This window comes from Emys orbicularis, chromosome 7, assembly GCF_028017835.1.
Source record: "Emys orbicularis isolate rEmyOrb1 chromosome 7, rEmyOrb1.hap1, whole genome shotgun sequence".
In the NCBI taxonomy this organism is placed as follows: Eukaryota; Metazoa; Chordata; order Testudines; family Emydidae; genus Emys; species Emys orbicularis.
The window spans coordinates 1427415-1447047 of NC_088689.1; the positions used below are offsets into that span (position 1 = coordinate 1427415).

The following is a 19633-nucleotide window of genomic DNA, read 5'->3' on the forward strand; positions in this document are numbered from 1 at the left end:
CTTCAGACTACAACTCCCAGAGGGCGCCGCGCAGGCCGGCGTCCCTCCCCTCACGTGGGTAGAGATCACGTGGGAGAGCCGGCCAATGGCACCGTCGGTTACAAACGCCCCTTCAAGCCGGGGCCAATGGGAAAACGGCTTTTTCAGGGAGAGTCGCCGAGCAGCAGGCATGGCCCCGCCGGTGCGGTACTGCGTCCCAGGTGAGTGGGGGGTCGGCTCCCCCCTCCCCACCCCCTCCGGGGCTGGCTGGGTCCCCCCAGCCCCCCTCCTCTCCCCTCCCCCACTCCCTGACCCCCGGGGCCGGCTGGGTTCCCCCCTCCTGCTCCCCCCCGGGGCCGGCTAGGTCCCCCCTCCTGCCCCCCCCGGGGCCGGCTGGGTTCCCCCCTCCTGCCCCTCCCCGGGGCTGGCTAGGTCCCCCCTTCCCCCTCCCCGGGGCTGGCTGGGGTCCCCCCTCCTGCTCCCCCCCGGGGCCGGCTAGGTCCCCCCTCCTGCCCCTCCCCGGGGCCGGCTGGGGTCCCCCCTCCTGCCCCCCCCGGGGCCGGCTGGGTTCCCCCCTCCTGCCCCTCCCCGGGGCTGGCTAGGTCCCCCCTTCCCCCTCCCCGGGGCTGGCTGGGTTCCCCCCTCCTGCTCCCCCCCGGGGCTGGCTAGGTCCCCCCTCCCGGGGGCCGGCTGGGGTCCCCTCTCCCCCTCCCGGGGCCGGCTGGGTCCCCCCCCCGGCCGGGCCTAACTCGGGCTGTCCCTAGGCGAGCGGCTCTGCAGCCTGGAGGAGGGCGCGGCGGGCAGCGGGACCTACACCCGGCACGGCTACGTGTGCGCGGCGCTGGCCGGCTGCCTGGCGAAGACGAGTGAGGACGAAGCGGTGAGGGGGGCCCGGGGGAGGAATACGCCTCCGGCCCGGGGAGATTCCCCGCTGCTGTCTGGCCCCGCGGGGTCCATCGCGGCTGCACTTGGAGGCTGCCGGTGCCTGGGTTCGGGGCAGGGTGGGGTGTGCCCAGCCCCCCCGACCCCATTCCCCACCCTGGCCCAGGGAACCACAGGGAGTGAAACCCCCAGGAGGCCCCAGCAGGAGTCCCCGCCCCGCCTGGTGGGGCTAGAGCTGCCCTTGGGGGGTGATAGGCATGGCTGGGATATTGGGATAGAAGGGTACAGCTCGCTCAGGAAGGACAGCCAGGGAAAAAAGGGAGGAGGTGTTGCCTTAGATATTAAAAATGTATCCACTTGGACTGAGGTTGGGATAAAAATAGGAGACAGATTTGTTGAAACTCTCTGGGTAAGGATAAAAGGGGTAAAAAACAAGGGTGATGTCATGGTAGGGGTCTACTACAGACCACCTAACCAGAAAGAAGAGGTGGATGAGGCTTTTTTTAAAACAACTAACAAAATCATCCAAAGCGCAAGACTTGGTGGTGATGGGGGACTTCAACTCCCCAGACATCTGTTGGGAAAATAACACAGCAGAGCACAGATTCTCCAACAAATTCTTGGAATGTATTGGAGACAATTTTTTATTTTAGAAGGTGGAGAAAGCTACTGGGGGAGGCTGTTCTAGATCTGATTTTAACAAATAGGGAGGAACTGGTTGAGAATTTGAAAGTGGAAGGTAGGTTGGGTGAAAGTGATCATGAAATGGTCGAGTTCATGATTCTAAGGAATGGTAGGAGGGAGAACTGCGCAATGGATTTCAAGGCGGCAGACGTTAGCAAACTCAGGGAGTTGGTAGGTCATAGAATCATAGAATCATAGAATATCAGGGTTGGAAGGGACCTCAAGAGGTCATCTAGTCCAACCCCCTGCTCAAAGCAGGACCAATTCCCAACTAAATCATCCCAGCCAGGGCTTTGTCAAGCCGGGCCTTAAAAACCTCCAAGGAAGGAGACTCCACCACCTCCCTAGGTAACGCATTCCAGTGCTTCACCACCCTCCTAGTGAAATAGTGTTTCCTAATATCCAACCTGGACCTCCCCCACTGCAACTTGAGACCATTGCTCCTTGTTCTGTCATCTGCCACCACTGAGAACAGCCGAGCTCCATCCTCTTTGGAACCTCCCTTCAGGTAGTTGAAGGCTGCTATCAAATCCCCCCTCATTCTTCTCTTCTGGAGACTAAACAATCCCAGTTCCCTCAGCCTCTCCTCATAAGTCATGTGCTCCAGACCCCTAATCATTTTTGTTGCCCTCCGCTGGACTCTTTCCAATTTTTCCACATCCTTCTTGTAGTGTGGGGCCCAAAATTGGACACAGTATTCCAGATGAGGCCTCACCAATGTCGAATAAAGGGGAACGATCACGTTCCTCGATCTGCTGGCAATGCCCCTACTTATACAGCCCAAAATGCCGTTAGCCTTCTTGGCAACAAGAGCACACTGTTGACTCATATCCAGCTTCTCGTCCACTGTGACCCCTAGGTCCTTTTCTGCAGAACTGCTACCTAGCCATTCGGTCCCTAGTCTGTAGCAGTGCATGGGATTCTTCCGTCCTAAGTGCAGGACTCTGCACTTATCCTTGTTGAACCTCATCAGGTTTTTTTTGGCCCAATCCTCTAATTTGTCTAGGTCCCTCTGTATCCGATCCCTACCCTCTAGTGTATCTACCACGCCTCCTAGTTTAGTGTCATCTGCAAACTTGCTGAGAGTGCAGTCCACACCATCCTCCAGATCATTAATAAAGATATTAAACAAAACCGGCCCCAGGACCGACCCTTGGGGCACTCCGCTTGAAACCGGCTGCCAACTAGACATGGAGCCATTGATCACTACCCGTTGAGCCCGACGATCTAGCCAGCTTTCTATCCACCTTACAGTCCATTCATCCAGCCCATATTTCTTTAACTTGGCGGCAAGAATACTGTGGGAGACTGTATCAAAAGCTTTGCTAAAGTCAAGGAATAACACATCCACTGCTTTCCCCTCATCCACAGAGCCAGTTATCTCATCATAGAAGGCAATTAGGTTAGTCAGGCACGACTTCCCTTTGGTGAATCCATGCTGACTGTTCCTGATCACTTTCCTCTCCTCTAAGTGTTTCATAATTGATTCCTTGAGGACCTGTTCCATGATTTTTCCAGGGACTGAGGTGAGGCTGACTGGCCTGTAGTTCCCCGGATCCTCCTTCTTCCCTTTTTTAAAGATGGGCACTACATTAGCCTTTTTCCAGTCATCCGGGACCTCCCCCGTTCGCCATGAGTTTTCAAAAATAATGGCTAATGGCTCTGCAATCTCATCCGCCAACTCCTTTAGCACCCTCGGATGCAGCGCATCCGGCCCCATGGACTTGTGCACATCCAGTTTTTCTAAATAGTCCCGAACCACTTCTTTCTCCACATAGGGCTGGTCACCTTCTCCCCATATTGTGCTGCCCAGTGCAGCAGTCTGGGAGCTGACCTTGTTTGTGAAGACAGAGGCAAAAAAATCATTGAGTACATTAGCTTTTTCCACATCCTCGGTCACTAGGTTGCCTCCCACATTCAGTAAGGGGCCCACACTTTCCTTGACTTTCTTCTTGTTGCTAACATACCTGAAGAAACCTTTCTTGTTACTCTTAACATCTCTTGCTAGCTGCAACTCCAAGTGTGATTTGGCCTTCCTGATTTCATTCCTGCATGCCTGAGCAATAGTTTTATACTCCTCCCTGGTCATTTGTCCAATCTTCCACTTCTTGTAAGCTTCTTTTTTGCGTTTAAGTTCAGCAAGGATTTCACTGTTTAGCCAAGCTGGTCGCCTGCCATATTTACTATTCTTTCTACACATCGGGATGTTTTTTTCCTGCAACCGCAATAAGGATTCTTTAAAATACAGCCAGCTCTCCTGGACCCCTTTGCCCTTCATGTTATTCTCCCAGGGGATCCTGCCCATCTGTTCCCTGAGGGAGTCAAAGTCTGCTTTTCTGAAGTCCAGGGTCCGTATTCTGCTGCTCTCCTTTCTTCCTTGTGTCAGGATCCTGAACTCGACCATCTCATGGTCACTGCCTCCCAGGTTCCCATCCACTTTTGCTTCCCCTACTAATTCTTCCCTGTTTGTGAGCAGCAGGTCAAGAAAAGCTCTGCCCCTAGTTGGTTCCTCCAGCACTTGCACCAGGAAATTGTCCCCTACACTTTCCAAAAACTTCGTCAGATCCCATGGGAAGCAAGTCTAAGGGAAAAACAATAGAAGACAGTTGGCAGCTTTTCAGAGAGACATTATTAAGGGCACAAGAGCAAACTATCCCACTGCGTAGGAAAGATAGGAAGTATGGCAAGAGACCACCCTGGCTTAACCAGGAGATCTTCAATGATCTAAAACTCAAAAAAGAGTCCTACAAAAAGTGGAATCTAGGTCAAATTACAAAGGATGAATATAAACAAACAACACAAGTACACAGGGACAAAATTAAAAAAGCCCAGGCACAAAATGAGATCAAACTAGCTAGAGACATAGAAGGAAACAAGAAAACATTCTACAAGTACATTAGAAGCAAGAGGAAGACCAAGGACAGAGTAGGCCCGTTACTCAATGAGGGGCAGTTGAGTGGAGACTAGATCAGATTACAAAGGATGAATATAAACATGGGCTAGCCCCCAGCTCCGCTGACCCCCTCCCCAGGGCTGGAGCCACGAGCCCAGACCCCGCAACGGCAGCGCCAGAGGAGGCAGAGCCTCCCCTGGCCTATTATACCCACCGCCCATGAATAGAAAGAAATAACTCCAGTATGTGGGGACAAAACTAGTGTTCAGCGCTGCGTGGGGCTGTGGGGGCTGACGGTCTGGACTGACTAAGTCCCTTGGCCGAGCTGGCCTGGTGGACGTGGCACGTGCCAGTTGCTGTCTCTGTAGGAGGTGGGAGATACTTGTGCCAGGCGCTGGGCTAACCAGAGGCTCTTCTCTCTGCGCCTGTGCAGCTGCCAGTGGTGTCTGTGGTGAGAGACGCCGAGTCCCAGCTCCTGCCCGATGTAGGGGCCATTGTGACGTGCAAGGTAAAAGCAGCCGAACCCGCCAGGCCTGCAGGGTCTGTCTCACCACAGGGGCACCGCGTCTGGGGTGACATGGAGAGTGCTTTGGGGGAGAGGGGGAAGGGCAGGAGTCCTCTGCAATAGATGCCCGAGTAACGACCGGAAAGTTTTACAAACCTTCCCCTCTGCTGCACAGCCTGTGGACGATGCCCTCTCTGCCCTTGTGCCAGCTTCTCCCGAGGGGCTGGCAGGCTGGCCTGGGGCTGGGAGAGGAAGGGAGCCTCTTGGCTCTACGGCACCAGTGCCAACCAGGCCACACTCTGCTCTGGGCCCGGGTGCCACAAGCTGCTGAGTCTCGTCTCCTTGTCTGGTGGGGCAGGTGTCAGCATGGTGGACCCCCCATCTCTCAGCCTAGAGGCCACGGAGGGTGTGGGCCATGGAGGCTGAATTCCTGCTTTCCACCAGGCTGGCCCTGCTCTGGGGAAGAGGTGGAGGCCTTTGTCCCCGGGGCTGTGGGGCAGGCATTAAATCCTGGCGTGCTTGGCTCCTGTGTCAGGCTGGAGGGGAATGGGGTGCTCTTTAGGGGGAGCGGGGTCTGTCTGGCGTGGAGCACCCCACCCTGCTGTGCCAGTGACCCTGGGAGCAGGAAGGAGTGGCGTTAGGTCCCCTAGAGGAGAGCCAGGAGGTGCCAGTCCCTGCTGGTCTCGCTGCCCAGTACATGGGCACCTCTGGGGCAGCGCTCAGCCCAGGGTTCATGCCAGACTCTCTCCCCACAGGTGTGCAGCATTAACTCCCGCTTTGCCAAGGTGCACATCCTGTACATCGGCTCCACGCCGCTGAAATCCGCCTTCCGAGGCACCATACGGTAGGGCCTGGCCTCGTCTGCCCTTCCCTGGGGGAGGGCTGAGTTCCCGCTGGTGTCTTAGTACTGGCCTGCCCCCCTCCCCCCCAACGTAAGGGGAACGGGGCCAGCTCAGTAATCCCAGTGCTGCCTTATCTAATGCCTTCCGCCCAGCGTCAGCAGTGTCCTGGGCCCCCCGCTGGCCTGGGAAACAGCCTGTCCCGGAACGAGGGACAGTTACTGCTGGGTCTCAAAAGAAGGTGGGAGTAGCCCTGGGCCTTGCTGCCCAGTGGGAGTGGGCCGGTCTGCCTGCCCCGGTACTAGGATCCCTCTGTCTCTTCTTACAGGAGAGAAGACATTCGAGCCACAGAGAAAGACAAGGTTAGTCAGGTGCTGCCTGCTTCTGTTACTGCCTAGTGCGGCAGCTGACATCCCTCCTCCCCGCGCGTGCAGCCATAACCCCCACCTCCCTCCCCCTCCCCCCCCCGCATGGGTCGCCCCAGTCACCTCTCCATGTCTGCAGCTGTAACCTCACCCCCCTGGCATGGCTTGTCCCATTCATCCCCCGGCCTGCTCAGGACGTGGCTCCCTCTGGGAGGGGGGTTTGCCAAGCTCGGTGTCTTCCCCCCGGCTCTCTGAAGGGAGCCCCCCTCTGGGACAGGCTGAGCAGGATGCAGTGTTTGGGGCTCGCTGCTGTCCCTTGGGGGGAGGGGGGTTTGTACCAAGCTGCTCCAAAGGGGCTGTTGTCAAGGTAATGGGACTTGCTGGACCTGGCTCTGTGGCTCCTCTCTGCACAGGGGACTGGCCTTGGTCCAGGCCAAAGCTGCTCTCCTGCCCCCCTCCCCCACTAACCTGGGCCTTGTGTTCTCTCTGGCAGGTGGAAGTTTACAAGAGTTTCCGTCCTGGGGACATAGTCCTGGCCAAAGTGGTATCCTTTCCTGCAGTGGTGGGGTGGGGCGGGGAGCGGCCAGCCAGGCTTTTCCAGCCCAGCCCTGGAGCCTTTTCCCTTAATCTGCCTGTGCCTAGATATCCCTGGGGGATATGCAGTCCAACTACCTGCTGAGCACGGCAGAGAACGAGCTGGGCGTGGTGGTGGCTCACAGCGAAGCAGGTAAAAGTCGCTGGCCGGCAGCCTCGCCTCCAACTCCCTGCTACCTCTGGGCCTCCCCTGTGGGGAGAGGATTTGAGCTGCTGCGGGGTGGGAGGAATGAGCATCAGGACCCTGTCCTGGGTGTTAACGGCTCACAGCCTGGGAGTTGGCAGCACAGTGGGTAATGGCTTTCTCTAGTGGTCAGCGAGGGACTGGGAGCCAGGATCCCTGGGTTCTGTTGCTAGGCCTGCCTTTGCCTCGGCAGGCCCCTCTGTTCTCCTCCAGCCGGCGGGGAGGGGAGCCTGGCTGATGCTCCACACAGCACTGTGGGCCCTTGGGAGGAGGCACTGGCAGGACTCTCCCCAGAGGGAGTTGCAGTCCCGTGGGTGCTTGGAACGTTCCTTAGTCCGAGCCCCTCTCCGCTGGACAGGCTGGCCCGAGCAGGCAGCTGCAGCAGGCAGATCCCAGCCCCCGGGAAGCTGGACAGTGACCTGTTGTTCTTGGTTCTAGGGGCACAGATGGTGCCGATCAGCTGGTGTGAGATGCAGTGCCCCAGGACACACTCCAAGGAGCTCCGCAAGGTGGCACGAGTGCAGCCGGAGTTCCTGCAGACCTAGCTGGCCACCCTGCTTCCAGACTGGGCCCCGTCCCTGCTGCAGGCCAGCCTGAGCCACGGCACAGGAGCTGCAGGCAGCCAGCGCGTGCCTCCGGTGTCATCCCTTAACCAGAGCAACCCCTGCAGGCCAGTGCGTGCAGCCTGCACCTCCTGGAGCATCCACTGGATTTTGGATTGTGTTAAGGCTAGCGTAGGGGGAGCAGGGTCCCCTATGTCCTTCTGCAAGTGGTAGCCCCGCTCTCCAGTTAGGTTTTTAAACTGCTGTGCCATGAACAATAAATGTATTCTTGAAGGGCTCTGGGCTCCTGTCATGCTGGTGAGGGTGCTGCGTGGTTGTGCCCACAAGCTGGCATCCCCTTCCATTCCTTCTGTGAGCTGGAATCCAGGCCCTGGTAGCTGCTGCCTGGGCACTGCACAGCCAGCATGACTGACCATTGGTATGGGCCCCTGTGCCGCTTGGTGCCCAGGCTTAAATGGAACCACCCTAGGGGGCTGCCCCTACGGCCCAGCCTTGGCTTTCCCCTGGGCACTTCTGCAGGAAGGTGTGCACTGTCCAGGAGCAAGAGGCCAGACTCAATAACTGGCCTCAGGGGTGTGGGCAAACAGCCAGGGCTAAGACAAGGGAGGATTGCCCCCTGTAATGCTGCAGTCCTCGCACTGCTCCTGAGAAGGGGGTGTCTGACAATCCCTCTTACATCTTCTAAAGTCAGTTTTCATGACCTCTTACATTTCCACTAAGCTACCCAGCCCCTGGGTCCCACTAACCCCGTGTAATGGAGTGCGGAGGGGAAGCAGCAGCAGATGGGAGAGCCTACCAGAGTGGGTTCTGTTCAGAGTGTTAAGAACATAAGAAAGGCCGTACTGGGTCAGACCAAAGGTCCATCTAGCCCAGTATCTGTCTACCGACAGTGGCCAATGCCAGGTGCCCCAGAGGGAGTGAACCTAACAGGCAATGATCAAGTGATCTCTCTCCTGCCATCCATCTCCATCCTCTGACGAACAGAGGCTAGGGACACCATTCTTACCCATCCTGGCTAATAGCCATTTATGGACTTAGCCACCATGAATTTATCCAGTCCCCTTTTAAACATTGTTATAGTCCTAGCCTTCACACCCTCCTCAGGTAAGGAGTTCCACAAGTTGACTGTGCGCTGCGTGAAGAAGAACTTCCTTTTATTTGTTTTAAACCTGCTGCCTATTAATTTCATTTGGTGACCCCTAGTTCTTGTATTATGGGAATAAGTAAATAACTTTTCCTTATCCACTTTCTCAACATCACTCATGATTTTATATACCTCTATCATGTCCCCCCTTAGTCTTCTCTTTTCCAAACTGAAGAGTCCTAGCCTCTTTAATCTTTCCTCATATGGGACCCTCTCTAAACCCTTAATCATTTTAGTTGCTCTTTTCTGAACCTTTTCTAGTGCTAGAATATCTTTTTTGAGGTGAGGAGACCACATCTGTACACAGTATTCGAGATGTGGGCGAACCATGGATTTATATAAGGGCAATAATATATTCTCAGTCTTATTCTCTATCCCCTTTTTAATGATTCCTAACATCCTGTTTGCTTTTTTGACCGCCTCTGCACACTGCGTGGACATCTTTAGAGAACTATCCACAATGACGCCAAGATCTTTTTCCTGACTCGTTGTAGCTAAATTAGCCCCCATCATGTTGTATGTGTAGTTGGGGTTATTTTTTCCAATGTGCATTACTTTACATTTATCCACATTAAATTTCATTTGCCATTTTGTTGCCCAATCACTTAGTTTTGTGAGATCTTTTTGAAGTTCTTCACAATCTGCTTTGGTCTTAACTATCTTGAGTAGTTTAGTATCATCTGCAAACTTTGCCACCTCACTGTTTACCCCTTTCTCCAGATCATTTATGAATAAATTGAATAGGATTGGTCCTAGGACTGACCCTTGGGGAACACCACTAGTTACCCCTCTCCATTCTGAGAATTTACCATTAATTCCTACCCTTTGTTCCCTGTCCTTTAACCAGTTCTCAATCCATGAAAGGACCTTCCCTTTTATCCCATGACAGCTTAATTTATGTAAGAGCCTTTGGTGAGGGACCTTGTCAAAGGCTTTCTGGAAATCTAAGTACACTATGTCCACCGGATCCCCCTTGTCCACATGTTTGTTGACCCCTTCAAAGAACTCTAATAGATTAGTAAGACACGATTTCCCTTTACAGAAACCATGTTGACTATTGCTCAAGAGTTTATGTTTTTCTATGTGTCTGACAATTTTGTTCTTTACTATTGTTTCAACTAATTTGCCCGGTACCGACGTGTTCCCTTGAGGAGTTCAGGTGGCACAAGGCCTGGGCCCCCTGCACAGCCACAGTGCCACCCCAGGGAAAGCCTAGGCATTGTGGGAGCCCCCTTGGGAGCTTGCCTCCTATCCATCCAGCTCCAGCAGGGCAGCAATGCCGGGCAGGCTGCAGGAGTCACTGCTCCAAGGCCCGCTAGCTACAGCTGCTGTGAGAACACTGCAGCACTGGCAGGGGCTGGGTGGAGCAGGGCAGGCGAAGCTGTTTTGTAATCAGTAGTGTAGCAGGGCCTGCTCCTTTCCAGCAGGTGTTCCAGGGGTCTGGGCTCCAGGAGCAGCTGGAGGGATTGTGCCATGGCTGGACGTGGAGGAAAGGGAACCAGGGACCATGTATGGTCCCAAGGCCCAGCTGGGATAGACAAAGGGTCTAGTGTGTGTACCTGGTGTCACAGGTTGCCCCAGGAGCCTGCATGCCCCTACTTGCCCCAGTTCCGGCACTGGAGGGCCCTGCCAAGGGACGCAACAGACACAGCAGCTATTGCACATCACTCCTTTATTGTACTTAACGAGACAACCGCTCTTGTTGGACAGTGACACTAGACCCAGTGCAGATCCAGGCTCACGGCGAGGCCAGTGCCAGGGACACAAGCGCGTGGGCTAACATACAGGAACTGTGTTTCACTAGCACTACACAGCAGGCAAGGGGGCAGGGCCGACGCTAGCTCCACACCATACTCCTCCATATGCCCCCCTCCCCAGTCCATGGTTGAAGGCAATAAATTAAAGAGCTGGCCCTGGAGAGCTAGGTACAGTCGCTGGCGCGTGCACTCCCACACACCAAGAACGCAGCACCCCAAACAGGGCCCTTTTCAAGAAGTAAACCAGGACAAACCCCCCAGGGGCATGTGAGAGCAAGACTGGTCCCTGACTCACAGCAGCATTCACACCTCGCTCCGCTGGTCCATGCTCTCACGTCTGGAATGACGACATCAAGCAACAGTAAAACTCATGACAATGACAGCTCCCCGTGAGCTCAAGCCCAGCTAGGAAGGCCCAGGGTGACTGTCTAGGGAATGCTTGGGTTGGCCAATACCTTACACAGTCACTGGTCTAGCCCAGGGTTCGCTGGAGCCTTGCAGAGGCGGTTACCACCTGGCTATGGCCATTGGGCTTCCCCCATCTTTGAGGAGAGGCTCCCAGATGCCTCTGCAGCCTAGCTGGCCTGTGGGTTTGCAGGGTTGTCTACGGAGGGATGCAGGTCCCAGGGAGCTGGCTCTGTACTCGGTTCTTATAGGCTGTGGGCAGTGTGTGCAGGGGAAGGGTGGGAAGGGGGCTCATCTACTGCTCACAAGCCTCCACTACCTGCCTTCACTTCTTGGCTTTGCCCTGAGCCGCCACAGCCTCCATGGCCTTGCGGACAGTCTCCTCGTCCCCCAGGAACTGCATGGGCTTGATGGGCTTCAGGTTCTTGTCCAGCTCGTAGACGATGGGGATGCCGGTGGGCAGGTTGAGCTCCATGATGGCCTCTTCGGACATGCCTGCAAACACAAGGCACAGTCACCCACTGAGCCCCACAGCAAGGCGCTGCCCACCCCAGGGGCTGCGAGAGCAGCAGGGAGCGGAGTCCCAGCAATGCTCCGGGAGAGGGTCGCTGGGCGGGGGACGGAGTTCAGTTAGACACACGCGCTGGCAGGTGCCGACACCTTGCTGAGCCTGGGGCCAAGCCAGCCCGCAGCCCCACCGATTCGCAGGCAGCTGAGGGCATGAGGCTGCCGTACCTTCCAGGTGCTTAACAATCCCTCGCAGGCTGTTGCCATGGGCGGCAACGAGAACGCGCTTGCCCTCCTTGATCTGGGGGACGATCTCTTCGTTCCAGAAGGGCAGGGCCCGGGCAATGGTGTCCTTCAGGCTCTCGCAGGTCGGCAGTTGGTCCTCGGTCAGGTCGGCGTAACGACGGTCCTGGGGAACAACCAACAGCCCTCAGTCACCGTGGACATGGGCAGCAATGCCTAGCTAGCGAAGTGCTTTGGGCTCATGGTGAGCTACCCCCGATGTGGTCACTGGGAGCTCCTGCAGGGAGCCCAACTGTGACGTTAGGAGTGTGATATAATATTTCATTGGAAGGTGACAGGGCCAGAAAGAGTTAATTAACTCACGGACTGACCTGACCCATGGGTGAACCTTAAGGACTGGTTAGGAAGATCTGTAAATGGATAGAGCTTTGAAATGCAAGTCTGCATTGTTAGAGATCTCAAGGGTAGATGTTTGCTCAGGTCTTGTGATGTAAGCAAACACAGCTTGTCTATTGCTATAACTTTAATTCAAAGATCAAAAAAGGAATATGAACATTTCTGATGATACTTGAGGGAAATAGTATTATTGTCTCTATGTCTCTTTGAAGGTTGTGGTAACCTGTATCTGAACTGTTTAATGGATAAATTACCCTGTGCTAATTGCCAGGATATTTGGGAGAAGGAGAGTTAGGCCTATTGTTTTCTCAGGCAGAAAGGCTGCTGGAAATGTATAAGAACCTTGGGACACGACCCTGCTTCATCTCAGATCTGCTTTGGGTTTCAAGAGGGGGAAACCTTAAGCCATAAGGATTGAGTTCCCCAATCACTGTCTGGAACCACCCTGAATATGGACATTGGACTATAACCTATGGACTATTTCTAAAAGGACTTTTGGCAACTACAAGATCACCTCTGCAATGCATCTGAACTTCAAGAATTGAATTCAAGTCTGTATGTAGGTTGATCTTTTAACCAACGCACTCTCTCTTTTCTTTTTTTTTATAAATTTTAGTTTAGTTAATAAGAATTGACTATAGCGTGCATTTTGGGTGAGATCTAAGTTATAACTGAACCTGGGTATGTGGCTGATCCTTTGGGGGTGGAAGAACCTATTCTTTTATATGATGAGAGAAGATTTTCAGTAATCATCATCGTATCTGACAGGTGTGTCTGGACGGAGGCCTGAGGCTGGGCACTCTAAGGGAACTGCATTGTTTGGACTTCTGAGTAACCGGTGAGGTAATACAGAAGCTGTGTTGTGGGGCTTGGTAAATCTAAGTATTGGAATAACCACCAGCGTTTGGGGTTTATCTGCCCCATTTTGTTTGCAGTTCACCCTAATTGAGTGACCTAGCTGGCTCCCACGGGCAGCACCATCACACCCACCCACCACTCTGCTGTCCTGGTCTGGGTCCCCACAGGGTTATTGGGGGGAGGGGGGACGACAACCCAGCTCTGCACAGCAAACAAGTCGGTTACAGAGTGACCCAGACCCAGGGTACGCTTAGGCCAGGAAGCCTTTTCTCGTTCCTAAGCCTCCCCTGGATTGCTGTGCGTTTCCCATGGCTAGTGGACATTCGGTCACCTGTCAGCTGGGTTCTGGGGGCTGCAGGCCCCTATCTAGGAGCAGGGTTTCACTGCAGAGCAGACACCCCAGGGAGCTACACGGGACTGTAATGATTAACAGCGTAACAGGGCTCCCAGCCCCTGCCTGTGTAGTGCCTAGTGGAGTCAGTATCTTCTCATGGCACAGGACAGCGAGCAGAGATTGAGACCAGCCAGCAGTGCTAACTGCTGGCTTCTGAGATCATTACAGTCACTGGTGACATGGAGTCAGGGTGGAGCTGCGTGCCAGAGACCACAATGGGGGAAGAGGTGCCCGGGCCGTGCCAAGTGCCCCTCCACCCCAGCCCTAGGCTGCGAGACCAGGAGCCGTGGGAAGAGGACTGGCGCTGGGCCAAGGACTGTCTGGTTTGACCATTGAACAAAAACACCTGGGAAAAGATTTCATTTTGGGTTGCCCTAAAACAACAATTATTGGGGTTTTTTTTTGCCAAAACGACAAACTTGAAAATTGTTTTGGGTCGAACGAAGCATTTTGTCCCCATGTTTCCCCTCTGGAAGAAGCCGAACTATCTACGTTTCAACTAGCATATAGTTCTTTTGGCCAACCCGATTTGCCAAATCTCTGCACAGTTTTGGTCGACCCAAAGCTGCATTTTTCGGCAAATAAAGTATTCATCCCCAAAATGTTAACCAGCTCCAGTTAGGACTATGCAGTAGCACCCCTTGCCCCCCATTCACACAGGGTCCCACAGAACAGCAACCCTCGTGCCAGCCAGCCTTCTCCCCAGCCCAGAGGCCCCACATTCGGCTGTTGTGGGGAGAGGGGAGAAGGCAGAGCTGCGAGGGCCCCACCTTACCTTGCTGATGGTGCTGTAGAAAGGGTGGTCCGGTTCCATGGGAGGTGGTGGGATGTCATAGGAACGCCTCCAGATCTTCACCTGGGCCTCCCCATGCTTAGCAGCTGTCTCAGCCTTGTTGAGGCCTGTCAGGCCACCATAGTGCCTTTCATTGAGGCGCCAGGTCCTCACCACAGGCAGCCACATCTGGTCGATGGCATCCAGCACTATCCAGAGAGTGCGGATTGCCCGCTTCTGGACAGAGGTGAAACAGATGTCGAACTCGTAGCCAGCATCTGGAAGGGATCAGAACCCCGAGACCATCAGCGCACAGCACCCACGAGAGGCAAACGAGGCGGGGGGCAGATGCCAGGAGTCTCATGTTGGGAGCACTTCCCTCTCTTAGTCCAACAAGCCAGGCTCTGACGGTCTCCCCACCACCAGAAACTGCACCAGTCCCCAGAACTCCCTGGCCCTAGCCCTTCCGGGGCGCCACTGCCTACAGCCCTGCTTTATGCCCAGCCCCAGCAGGCCTCCAGGGCACTCAGAATTCGACCAGAGGCTTCACCCACCAGCAGTGAATCGGCTCCACCCACAGCATCAGGTTTGGGAGGTCACAGTAGCTCCCATCATCTGGTCTCAGGGGCCTGCATTGATTTGTCCTCAGGCTGAGCAGCTGGTGTAACCCAATGGACCAGCCTGCGAGTCACAGGGAATCTTTTGCCTCAGAAGGGCTTTAAACTGCTGAGTCCCCGACGCTTCGCCGCAGATCCTCTGCTCTCCCCAGTGCCTGATGAGGGCGAACGTGCCCCCTCCACAAGCTGGCCCCCCTTCCACAGCCTGGCCAAGCTGTGCCTACCAATCACAAGGCAGCTCAGCTCGCTGAAGTGGAAAGACAGGATGCTTATGTAACCTCAGTGCGGTGGAGACCCAGGCAGCCACTGCTTCCTCTCCAGAGCTCTGGGGAGCATGCGGGGAGAGCTGCAGGTTCATAGGGCAGGGCTGGAGGAGAGAGAGCCCCCTCCCCGACCAGAGGAGCTCTATCACTGTCCTGAATCCATCCCAGTAACACGAGAGCGTCTAGAAGCTCTGGCCAGACACAGCACTGAGTGGGTGGCTAAGGACCCCCAGGCCTGAGCCGTACCCCCACATGGGCCAGAATGGTGGGGAGCATGATGCAGCGCTGGCAGTTGCGCCAGGCCAGGCCGCCCCTGCAGAGGCATGTGAGCTGTCAGCCAGCAGTGGCGCACCGGTACAGAGGACAGCTCCACACACTGAGTTCTAAGGAACACTGGCTGCTGCAGCCAGAGTCAGCCAGGAACTGGGGGCTCCACCCCCACCACTGCCTCAGAAATCCCCTCATCCTGGTAGGCAACACAGCTCCTCCGAAAGCCAGGCCAACTTCTCCCCTGCAGTGCGCCTGCCCCACAACACGCCCCACGCTGAAGATGACCGGGGCTCTGAGGAGAAGGGGCAATAGGGTTACGCAAGGCTGCTGACTGGGTTCCAGGGTGCGGTGGAAGGGCAGTGCAGCTTGCTGGCGCCCACCTGGCACCCAACTCATCTCACCCAGGATCATACTGCACACATTCTCCTCCCGTCCCCCCGGTGCCCAGGAGAGAGTGGCCAACCTTGCGTGAGAACCAGCACAGGCTATGACTTGCCAGAGCGGCTTCAGCACAGATTTGCTTAGACGCCATCTATTATGGGACATTTTTGCTTCACATACTCCGGCAATGTGATTAGATAAACTAAGCTCTATCCCATCCCAGGACCCTCTGGGCCAGCGCCTATCGCATTCTGCTGCACCCAGGTAGCATCTGCAGGAGGAATGAATCAGGCACTCTGCTGCCTATATTGTCTCATTTTGAGTCTAGCAAGCAAGAGGGATGAAATAGGTCCTGCAATTTCCTGTCAATGACTCTGCTTCCCTCACAGGGCTGTGGGGAGGGAAACACGCCAGCACTTGTAACCCACAGCCAGAGCACGCCCTTTCTCCCTGCTCCCCAGAGAGAAGAGGGCTGTGTGTCCAGTCATGGCTGAGACGTGCCCGCACCACTTCCGAATGACTCAGCGCCAGGGAGAGAGACAGAGGAGTCCTGGCAAAGGCAGCCTGTCAGAGCAGAGCATCTCGCACAGCACAGCGCTGCAGCCCCACGTGAGGGATGGGAGAAAACGTGCTGGGGGGGGAAGCACTGTGCAGGGGGATAATGCACAGCCCTTCCGCACCATATTTCAGAGGGGCTCAAAACGCTTTATCCTAATGAAGCTGGGCTCTCCCAGCGTCCAGGCTGCCCGTCCATCCAGGATTAACTCCGCCTCAGGGCCAGAACGGGCACGCGGAGGCCCTCCGTGGGGATGGGCAAGTACTACTCCATTTTGCAGACGGTCAGAGGCAGAGACATGAGAGACTTGCCCAAGGTCACAACATGTGTCAATGGCAGAGCTGGGAATGGGGTCCAGGACTCCGGGCTGATCAGCTCCTTTATGGGCGAGATTCTTTACAGCCTGGGGGCCAAAGCTCAGCCCCATGATCACTCCCAGCTCCTACCCCCTCGAACAGGGGCCAGGCTGTGCCCTGGCAGAGACCAGGGCCAACGGATCGGCTCCCTTTTACTCACGCTGAACGCAGCCTGCGCTGGGCACCCCAGAGCCCGGTCCTCCTGGCCCGCAGCGCCCCCCCCAGAAGCACCCTCCTGCCCGAGCCCTTGGCAGCGGCACATCCCTGCACAGCTCCCGCGGGACAGCACCAAGCCCAGCACCCCCAGGCAGGGGGTGGCCCCTCGCCCCCCAGGCAGGGGGTGGCCCCTCGCCAAGCCAGGCACGTGCCTGGGGAGCTCCTCAGGGGCACCCTGAGTACGGACCGGGGCAGGGGGCACTGACGGGCTCCACGCTTCCCACTACCCCTCAGGCTTTGGCTGGGCCTTGGCTGCTGCTGCCCCCCGTCCCCCACGCAGCATCCGCAGGCCGGTCCCCCGGCCTCGCTGCCCCAGTAACTCCACCCCCAAACCCAGTACCGCTCCCGTCCCCCGGGACCCCCCCGGCCCAGTACCGACCCCCCCCCCCAGCCCCAGCCCCCGGAACCCCCCCAGCCCCAGCCCCCGGAACCCCCCCAGCCCCACCCAGTACCGCTCCCGTCCCCCGGGACTCTCCCGGCCCAGTACCGACCCCCCCCCAGCCCAGTACTGCTCCCCTCCCCCGGAACCCCCCCCCGGCCCGGTACCGCTCCCCCCCCGGCCCGGTACTGCTCCCCTCCCCCGGAACCCCCCCCGGCCCGGTACCGACCCCCCCCAGCCCCAGCCCCGCTCCCGTCCCCCGGGACCCCCCCAGCCCAGTACCGACCCCCCCCCCAGCCCAGTACTGCTCCCCTCCCCCGGAACCCCCCCCCGGCCCGGTACCGCTCCCCCCCCGGCCCGGTACCGACCCCCCCCAGCCCCAGCCCCGCTCCCGTCCCCCGGTACCCCCCCCAGCCCAGTACCGACCCCCCCCGGAACCCGCCCGCGGCCCGGTACCGCTCCCCCCCCCAGCCCCAGTACTGTTCCCCCCGGGACCGGGACCGCCCCCGGCCCGTACCTCTCAGCGCCTCCCCGCCGCGCTGCGCCTCCTGGCTGCCGGCCGGGCTGAGGTCGGCGTCGTACCAGCCGCTGAAGCGGTTCTCGAGGTTCCAGGCGCTCTCGCCGTGCCGCAGCAGCACGAGCCGGTAGGCGGCCATGGCGGAACTGCAGCGCTCGAGCCGGACTGCACCAAAGCCGCGCGGGCCCGCCCACACGCACTGCGCATGCGCCAGTCAGACTGGCTCCTCCCCTGCATCCCTCTGTCGGCCTGCCAGAGAGCTCGTCCCCCGGGCCTTTCACGCATGCGCATATGGCTCCAGGGCGACTCTTGCGCGGGCTGCGCTCGTGCGTCCTCGAGCCTTTCCCGCGAGCAGGACCAGACGCATGCGCACCCTCTTCCTGGTACCCACAGCATTTCCCCGTAGCAACACCGCCAATTGGAGCATGCGCAATGTGGACAAGAAGCTGTGGCGCATGCGTCCTGGAGGGCCGTCGGGGGAGCACGAAGAGCACGGAGCGCACGTGAAGGGCAACGTGACCTTCAGCTACCGTGACGTCACTACAGCCGTGACGCTGTTACCGTAAAGTGTGGATCAGAGTAGGGTTACCATACGTCCGGATTTTCGGGCTCCAAATCCCCGTCCGGGTGGAAATCCCAAAAAGCCGGACATGTCCGGGAAAATCGGGACATGCGGGGCCGGCGGTGCTGGGCCGGGGGCCGAGCTGGGGGCCGGGAGCTGGGCCGGGGACCGGGCCGGCGGTGCGGTGCCGAGCCGGGGGCCGGGCCAGCGGCTGGGGGGTGCTGGGCCGGGGACCGGCAGTGCTGGGCGGGCCGGGGGTGCTCGGCCGGGGGTTGGCCCGGGGCCGGCACCCCAGAGCCCGAGCCGACCCAGGCTGGAGACGCCGGGGGGGGCAGACTGGGCCGCACCTCCTCCCCCCACACCCCCCTTACCTGCTTCAGGCTTCCCGCGAATCAAATGTTCGCGGGAAGCAGGGGAGGGGGCGGGGACTTTGGGGAAGGGGCGGGGCTGGGGCCGGGGCCCTGTGGATTGTCCTCCTTTTGGAGGCTCAAAATATGGTAACCCTAGATCAGAGGTGCCGCCTAAATCTCCCTGGGGCCCAATCCCCACGCGCCCGCACGGGCAGTCAAGCGCCCCCTTTCGAATTTGAGCCATCTGATTGGCTGTCCACTGCACTGCCTCCTCCTGGGGCAGAACAACCAATCAGAGCACTCGCCCTTCCCTCCCCTACCCGCACCCTCCTCACGTGGCTGGGGGGGGGCACGAGCCCCCTGGGGCAGGGGGGGCTGAGAGGTGCGGGAGGAGGCGGGGCTGGGCCCAGGAGGTGCAGGGGGAGGAGGCCAGGCTGGGTCAGACCCATAGTGCAGGTAGCCCCGTGTCCCGCCAGTGCCAGGCACCCCCGGGGTGAACTGAGCAGGGCGGTTATCCCGGGACCCAGACCCAGCCTCTGGCACACAGGCCGGGGACACCACCCCTGCCCAGCCTGGCCCTGTCCGCCCGGAACTGACCTAGTGCTTCTCGGAGCCCTGCTACAGCCTCCACCTTCACAACATCCCCTGGCGAGGAGTTCCGCAGATTGACTGTACCGCTTTTCTTTGTTTTAAACCTGCTGCCCATTAATGTCATTGGGTGATGCCTGGTTCTTGTGTTATGAGAAGGAGTAAATAACACTTCACTATTCACTTTCTCCACAATCATCATGATTTTATAGACCTTGATCATATCCCCCCTTAGTCGTCTCTTTTCCAAGCTGAAAAGTCCCAGTCTTATTAATCTCACCTCATATGGTGAGATGCCCTTTTCTGAACCTTTTCCAATATAATTTTTTTGAAATGGGGCAACCACATCTGCACACTGTATTCAAGTTGTGGGTGTCCCATGGATTTATATAGAGGCAACATGATATTTTCTATCTTATCTCTCCCTTTCTTAATGGCTCCCAACATTCTGTTCACTTTTTTGGCTGCCGCTGCACATTGAGTGGATGATTTCAGAGAACTATCCACAATGACTCCAAGATCTCTCTCGAGAGGTAACAGCTAATTTAGATCCCATCATTTTATATGTATAGTTGGAATTATGTTTTCCAATGTGCATTACTTTGCATTTATCA

At 57.1% G+C, this 19633-nt stretch overlaps 2 protein-coding genes across 2 annotated transcripts; one reads left to right on the top strand and one right to left on the bottom strand.

Moving 5' to 3' along the window:
* Positions 1-145: 145 nt before the first annotated feature.
* Positions 146-7765, top strand: EXOSC1 (exosome component 1). Its single transcript, XM_065407791.1, has 8 exons — positions 146-200; positions 744-859; positions 4872-4946; positions 5699-5787; positions 6111-6144; positions 6641-6691; positions 6790-6874; positions 7364-7765. The coding sequence occupies exons 1-8, from the start codon at positions 170-172 to the stop codon at positions 7468-7470; spliced, it is 588 nt and encodes a 195-aa protein (XP_065263863.1). The 5' UTR covers positions 146-169; the 3' UTR covers positions 7471-7765.
* Positions 7766-10287: 2522 nt separating this feature from the next.
* PGAM1 (phosphoglycerate mutase 1) lies at positions 10288-17658 on the bottom strand. The gene is made up of 4 exons (XM_065407488.1): positions 17520-17658; positions 13968-14242; positions 11530-11710; positions 10288-11289 (listed from the first exon to the last, which is right to left on the bottom strand). Exons 1-4 carry the CDS (start codon positions 17656-17658, stop codon positions 11120-11122), a joined length of 765 nt encoding a protein of 254 aa, XP_065263560.1. The 3' UTR covers positions 10288-11119.
* Between the last annotated feature and the right edge of the window lie 1975 nt (positions 17659-19633).